This window comes from Lolium rigidum, chromosome 6, assembly GCF_022539505.1.
Source record: "Lolium rigidum isolate FL_2022 chromosome 6, APGP_CSIRO_Lrig_0.1, whole genome shotgun sequence".
Classification (NCBI taxonomy): Eukaryota; Viridiplantae; Streptophyta; class Magnoliopsida; order Poales; family Poaceae; genus Lolium; species Lolium rigidum.
Window position 1 is genome coordinate 126,952,577 of NC_061513.1, and position 7,937 is coordinate 126,960,513.

The 7,937-nt window shown below is 44.0% G+C and overlaps 1 protein-coding gene across 1 annotated transcript; it reads right to left on the bottom strand.

Moving 5' to 3' along the window:
- Positions 1–1,453: 1,453 nt before the first annotated feature.
- On the bottom strand, positions 1,454–3,004 carry LOC124668474 (probable F-box protein At4g22165). Its single transcript, XM_047205603.1, has one exon. It carries the CDS (start codon positions 2,995–2,997, stop codon positions 1,594–1,596), a length of 1,404 nt encoding a protein of 467 aa, XP_047061559.1. The 5' UTR covers positions 2,998–3,004; the 3' UTR covers positions 1,454–1,593.
- Positions 3,005–7,937: the final 4,933 nt, after the last annotated feature.

Below are 7,937 nucleotides of genomic sequence, written 5' to 3' on the forward strand. Positions count from 1 at the left end.
GTTAAGCAAAAAAGAAGTTGCAAATCTTGTTTCTTTGTGTGTGTTTGTGAATGGATAACTGACAATTGTATATTCGTGAATGTTTTGAATGGAGCACTGTGATCCATTGTTTCGCTTGTCTGTTGTTAAATTCATCACCCAGTAGGAGGATTATGGTCAACTTCCTGACAGTGTTGTGCACTTAGTAGACCAAAGGTTCCATTGCAACATTGTTTTTCTTCTTATGCTGCTCAATAGTGCCAGATCCAAAGGCCTTGTCTAGTTGCCAGGACTGGGTATACTATTCAATTTCCCGTGACTCAAGTAAGCCCTGAACACTACAAGAACTTCGGTATGGAATTTCGATTTCAAATGTGTTCTCTCGTTAGTATCATAAAATCATACGTACACGTGTCCAAATCACTCTTCTCATTCTACAGTTATTTTAATGCTGTAATATCAAACCAATGCAGATAAACTGCAGTCCGGAATAGAAGATATGCCTACACGTAGTGTAGAATTTATAACTCTGTTGCTGGGCTCATGTTGAGCAGAAACATGTATGCTATGTTCGTCTGAGCACGAGTTTTTTGTATGAGCTTTCCTGTAACTTTGGTCCAATCTGAATATACACAAGGATTGTGATTTTATAAAATAAACCAGCAAAAACCTTGCATTTTTCCTTAAGAATGTCACATAAATAAGTCTTGACAAATAAGAAGAATGTTGCACCAAATGAATGAGCAAATAGCACATTATTTAGATACACAAGGATGTCTGTTTTCCATATAAAATAACATTGACTTACCTTGCCTGAGACCTTGTGCATCTCTCCCTATGATGCGAGATAGCATTGACGACTTGCCGGACCCGACCGTTCAAACCACCGCCGCAAGCTCGCCTCTATGTACCTCCATATTGATGCCCTTCAACACTATCTCCAACACGAGTGCTCCCTCCACACTACAGGTAGTGCATTCTAACTTGCCATCTCGATGACAGCAGTGCAAAAGGACATAACACAGAACCATATCAACAAACCACGACAGGAGAGTAACACAGATTATTTAGCATTCAATTTATGCAACCCATAGTTTCTGAACCATGTGCACATTTATGAATGACAATGGCGATTAACATCCAGGAATACCCATGCTTGGTACTTGGTAGCACTGTTACCCACTTACCCCAAAAACTCAAAGAAAAGGAGTGAGAGAGAGCAATGCAGACTCTGCTGCCGAAGCAAGGATTCTTCCCTTACCAGAATCCCTTGCAACCATCAACAACACACTAACTAACAAATGAGTCAAATTTCCTGCATCTTTTGACAGTTTAATATTTCAAAAGAATTTGCTAATTGTAAACGAAAAATACACACGCAGATGCAGACACACACCAGATGGAAATTGGGTATTCCTCAAGTTTTCCATTGATACATTAAACTGTGTGATGTACATGATTACAGAATGGGTAAACAAAGAAAAACTCGAACTATTTATTCAACTGGGTCGAAGCTAGTGTGGATGGACTTGGGGTCCAAGTGATCACTTGAGTAGTCTGTCCATGACTTTCTCTACGAAGGGCAATAACCTAGAAAAACACACAACTGCAAGCTCACTGAACCATTTTGTAAGCAGCACCTGAAGCCAAGTTCATGTTTCTAAGATCAGGTGTAATCCAAATAGGAGCCGGAAAGTTGGAACAAATCTGAGAAGATAAAAGTTCTTCCTTGCTGTTATCAGCCAAGTTGAGAATTCCCATATCACGGTGATTATTCTTAAATCCCAATGTCCACAACATATTATCGTCAGTAAAGTAGACATGATTTGCCTTGAGCGATGGGTATTCTTCAGCACTGAGACAAAGTGATTCATTATGCCCAAGAAACAAAACATGGTCACGCAAACAATTGATTTCCTTAAGTTTACTCCCTGCAGCTTCAACTTCATATATTCTGAATTTCGTAGTATTCCAAAACACAGTTTCCCCATGATCAGGTTCCAAATTAAAATCCTCAAAGAGTCTCCAAATAAGAAGCAGATCACCAGATGGAGATTGAACAATGTATGCATACTCACAGTCATCATCCCTGTGTATGCTTATGATCGTATTCATTGCGACCGTAGGGCCACTAAGATCAAAAGTGTGAAGATCTCCCGTTATAGACACACCATACAACAAGCCATCCTTGTAAATGCAATCGCAATAGAGATAATGATGCGGCAGCCAGGTCCATTTATCATCCCCTAGCCTTGCAAAAGAGATCTGGTGCCCTGGGTTATGGATGAGCACCACAATGTAGCTTCCCGTGGATGTATCAGGGAACACAAACACCTTATAGTGGAGTTCATCCCGCAGTTTGTCAAGAGCGAAGATCAACGGTGAGCTATAGTGAGTAGTTCTTCCAGTGAGCCAAGACAATTCATACTTGTGGAGAACACCGTACTCATCAAAGATGGGCTTCACCTGCTCGAGGGTGGTCACCGAAGGTAGAGCAATCTGTTCACATGTGAACGGATTGAGAAGATGCATCTCAGATCTCTCATCAACAGTAACTAGCCAGCCATGAGAGGACCCGATCAAACACCTAGAGCGGATAGGTGGCTCCGGAAGAGTTAACTTGTACGATCTCCTTTCAGTGAGGCTGTAGAGGCAAGCAGAGCTATCACCAGCAGATTCAGAAGTATAGAGGAGGCACAACCATAGTTTATACTGCCCAAGGCTTCGTAGGCTGGTATATGCAGAGTGCCAAGAGCGGCAGACGGCGCCAACGCGTATAAAGTCAGGCATTTCAAGGGTGGCAAAGATATCCATCAAGACGTCCTGAGGCAGCTCTGGCAATGTGCCCACGATAGTCTCGGTCAGCGGTGGATCAACATCTTTGCATAGTTTCTTCAGTGAACTGGGAGTGAAGCCTAGCAGCTTTGGCAAAACTCTGAAGACTAGGGAGCACAAATGTGTGCGCTGTATAGCTAGATACCCTAAGCTCATTATCGAGGCAACGCTACATAACTCCATGGGATCAGGGTCTGTCTGCCAAGATTGGAACTTCGGCCAAACAGACAAATCTCTTCAGTAACAGAGGGAAGACACGCTCCTGGCTAAATCCCTAAGTTGCAAAGACCGGATGCTTGGACAGACCAGACAAAAAAATTCAATAACTCCCTTAGTTGCAAAGACCTGATGCTTGGACAAAAACCAGACAAATTTTCTTCAATGACTCCGTTAGCTGCAGAGACCTGATGGTTGGGCAAACCTGACAAAATTTCTTCAGTAACTTGGATGGAGCACAGAGAGGAAAGGCAGTCTCCTGCCTACACTTATATAGATCACCAATCCTGGAGGCCTCCGAATTCGAATAGGTGAAGCAAATCCGAGTCCAGGAACGACACGGATATCAAGGGCCAGAAAGTTTGGTACTTGCTGGAGAAAGTTGTAGACCCGCTCGGTTTCTTCTCCGAATTCCCCTTGACAAGCTAGGGCTGAACGGAATGCACTAGCCAGCGGCGGGCGACAAGAGGGGATTAATCTGATGGGGGAGGGGGGTGCGGGAGCAGCCGCCGGCGATCTGCTGGGAGAAGCAACCTGGCTTCGCGCCACCGTCGCCGGCGGTGGCGACGGGAGGAGACTGGAGCGGTGGAGTGGCGGAGTAGTTTTTTCTTTTTGAGAATACCGAGTAGTTTTCTTCTCCTTTTCCAATTTTCAGACTGGAGGCCCACCAGACCATTCTTGAACATGGATTCTAATCACGTTTTGATTTGGCTGTCGTACATGGATGGTATGAATTTGTGACAATTCTTGAACATGTACGACAATTCGTGTGCCAGGGACGGATTGATTTGGGTGTCGTACATGGATGGTATGAAATCATCGTATGTACTCTCCGTTTTTATTTAGTGCGTGTTCTGGGCTCAGTTAAAATTAAAAATTGTCAAATTTAACCTAAAATACGGGAAAAATTAATAACTACAATACCAAAGACATATAATATGACAAAATATAGTTTATAGCGATTCTAGTACTATAGATTATACATTGTAGATGTTTATACTTTTTATGAAATATTTACTTAAATTTTATAAAATTTGTCTTTGACTAAATGTAGAATGCAATCTAATTCTGAACGGAGTGAGTATAGCAGTGCTCCCGCCTGGGGATCAACAAACAAACCTTGCTATGGAGTAAAATAGATCAAATGTCACTGAACTTAAACTCTTTTTCGCCTTAGCCACCGTGTTGAACCACTAGCGAGTGGCTCCGTCATGTTCCGATTTTCTCCTTGTTAGCTGGAGATCCGTGCCTACACTTACTACTTTTCTTCAAACTTTTCTTTGTTGAGATCGAGTCTAAAGTGCTTACAGCTCAAAAAAGAGTCTACAATGTCTACATTATTACTGTGAAAGTAGATGTAATTAGACACAAGTGCACGGCTTACTCAGCACTAGGCGTTCCCCGGATGATAATTGTGATCCATTTGCCACCTCGCTTACCCCGTGCGGTAGAATCGGTGGTGTGGATGCATTGGACGCAGTAGATCAGTTACGACGGCTTCTAGCTCGTGCCGCTGATTATAGAGGCACAGACCAATACTCCAGCGATGAAAAAGGTTGCAACATAGAAATAACATATGCAACAAAGTATTTAAAATGAAAAACCTACATAACAAAAGCACAAACAATCGTAGCAAAATCATTCCGTTTATGCAGCATAAATTTGTGAGATTGCAACTCTAGTAAATTTGTGACATTACAAATAGTAATAAAACTAACTAAACATACACTTATACAACCGATTATTTGAAATGAGAACCCAATGTAACATAAATTACACATGATCACAACAAAAACAAGCTTTTCATGCGGGAGGAAATTTGTGAGATTGCAACTCTAGAAACTATGCAACCCATTTAGTACCCTGCGTAACATAAATAATAGATGCTCGCAGCCTAAAAAAGAGTTTGCAAGACGACATCGATTGTTGTACATGGTTGGTACAATAGATGTGCATTTTGCAAGACAGCTTTGTAAACAAACCAACAGACGAATACAAAAAATAGTTTTTCTCGCGTCCAACAAAAAAATCTCATGCAACCTTGCAAAACAAAAAGAAATCCCCTACATAGCAACTAAGATCTGGCCGAAGTTTTACGCAACAAGGATTACCACTAGAAGTGCGGTTGCGGAACTCGATGAAGTGCGTTGGGGCAACACAATCCTCGGTTTTCTCGATCCAACGGATATGAGGCACACTCAGCCTTTGCACTAACACAATGTTAAGAGCTAGGTGGGACATTGATAATGCACGCCACGGAATTATTACAAAACAAATAAAACACAAACATCATGTCAATACTTTGGCACCGTGATCACCACGGCGGGGATGCATACAACATGGACCCACGATGTAGAATCTCCGACCACATCTATGGTGTTGGATCCAGAAGATAGACACATAATGTCACGCGAGCGGAACCACATATGCACATAATGCTCTGCCGAATTGTGTTTGTCAAGTTTCATACACTAGTCAACCAAACTAAAAATTTGGACTAATAAGAAGGGATAGGCAATCTATGTATACACTTCAACATCCTGCTCATGGTGACACGGGGGCAGCCATGACTCGAACTGGAGAGCTTAATCTTTGATAACATGCCAATCTAAGCTCCAACCTGTCTTGCAACTCGATCATATGTGGGGCAAGGAAAACCAAGTCAAAGACCATGGACCGCCATGTGAAGCCAGAGTGGACGCCAACTCTGTTGGTAACGGCGACATGGTCTGGTCTCTGACATTGTACACGCCGCAGTTGCGGAAATCATCCTCGGGCTTTCTGTCTACGCTACAGTGGAGTTTATGCTCGTTCATGAAGTAGACACAATCTTCCTGAGCTCCGGCAACCGCGCGGCCGTAATGGCTGGCAACAGGGATCGACCAAGAGCAGTCGAGGCTGATAAAAAGAGCATGCCCCATCAACGTATCAAGCTTCCTCCAGCGCGCATGGCCTGATCCGCCCAGCAACCCCGTCGCCTCGAAGACCTCGAGCCGGCGAGTCCGTCTGGGTACATTATTACCGACGGGCTCCATCTCGACCTCCCGTTCAACCATGAGCAGCCGGTCACCGGACACCACCAAGTAGTAGTGGCGCTTATACAAGTAGGCCGGCCCGATATTTATTGGGGCGCCGGGTATGTCTGCGGTGCCGGGTATGACGCATTGCAGGACGGGTGCCATGTTGTTGGCTATGGCTTGGCCCAAGTCCAAGGCGTGGAGCTTGCGATGTAGTTGTAGATGAATGGGAAAATGTTGTGAGGTGAGTAGGTAGAGCTTCCCTTGGAAGAGCACGATGTCGTCGGCGGGCAGCTCACATTGGAAGCAGGCAGAGCAAGTCTGCGGCGCGCGGAAGCAGATGCTCGCTTTGAGGCCGCTGATGCCTATAGCGGCGACGACACGGTCGGAGACCACCACCTTGCGGACGTTGTGTGTCCTCATCCTCATGTCGGACCAGAGAATGTCGGGGTCGATGTGTTCGCTGGTCGTCTCCCCGGTGAGAGGGTTCGTCCGGTAGCAGGTGGCGTCGCGGTGCACGGAGAAGAGCGTGTCGCCCATGGAGACGCGGTGGGAGACATCGGCCGGAAAGGGCAGCCGGTAGAGTGCTCCGTCCGGGAGGCTGAGGAAGGCGCCGTCGCGGAGGGCGACCCATGGGAGCAGGGGAGGTAGGTCGCACGGTTGCACCGCGGAGCGCCAGGAACGGCAGACGGCACGGAAGCGGACGCGGTCGGCGTGGGAAGACCTGGACTAGCAACTCGGGCAGGAGGTCCGGCCATGAGCTGGTCCTAGGCCAGCGATCATCGGAATCGTATGAGGGCCTCGTTTCATCTTGGGGGGCTCAGCACAACTACGGTCTACGGAGCACTATATCTAAGATTTCTATCCTAGTTCGACTGGAACTCTATCTAGACTAGGCATTTACCGACGGACATTGTGTTTTGGCTTACAGGTATAGATGCTTTTATTCTGGAAAAAATGCATTGAAATTGTATTTCAAAATGTTAAAAAATCTGGAAAAATCTCATGTGCACATCCGGACATGCATTATTTCTTTGGACACAAACTTTTGAGGGAAAACGATATTTTTGGCTGCTTTTGTAAAAGAGACAAAAGAAACTAGCGAAAATCTAGTTTGGAGCACCACAAATTATGTTTTTTACACAAGGCAAAAAATATTATTTTTACGTGAATTTTGTGTGCGAACAAAGAATGTCTAGTTGTGCGTATAGATATTTTCAGAATTTTTGACATTTTGAATTTTATTTTTTATGTAGTGGGTACGTCTACACCTATGAGTTAAAGTGGATTTCCCTGAGTTTTCATGGCTACTTATATCTTGTGGGAAGATGAATTCTTTTTAATTATAGCAATTTTTCATGAGTTATGATCTGATAATATTTTTCTATAGGATTACGCTACCAATGATTCATATAGGATTAATTTGTATTGGATATGTTTCTATAAATCAAATAGTTTGTGCAGAATTTTTTTTCTATATGATATATATCCTACGCAGTTTTTATATAAATCCTATGAATCAAATGAGCCCTCGTATTGTTGGCCATGGGTTACATTCAAGATACATGATTGTATGCGATGCATTGTTGCTCGGTGTCACTTTTATAGGTTGTAGCCTTGTGGGTTGGTTTCAAGACTTTTAGTGCCATGCTTTCTCTGACCACTAGCTATGGCTCGAGTGTTTGCATTAACCACTGGCAGGTGATATATGCAACAAACTGTAGAATAGGATGTGCATGACCAGGATACAATTCATTGCGGCTAATTAGAACTGGTGGCTCAGCTCATGGTCGATGCCACACCCCGGCCAACCAAAAAAGACAGCATATATGCAATGATGAAATAGCAGTCAACCAATCACGCCATAAAACTGAAACACTATTAGCAAAG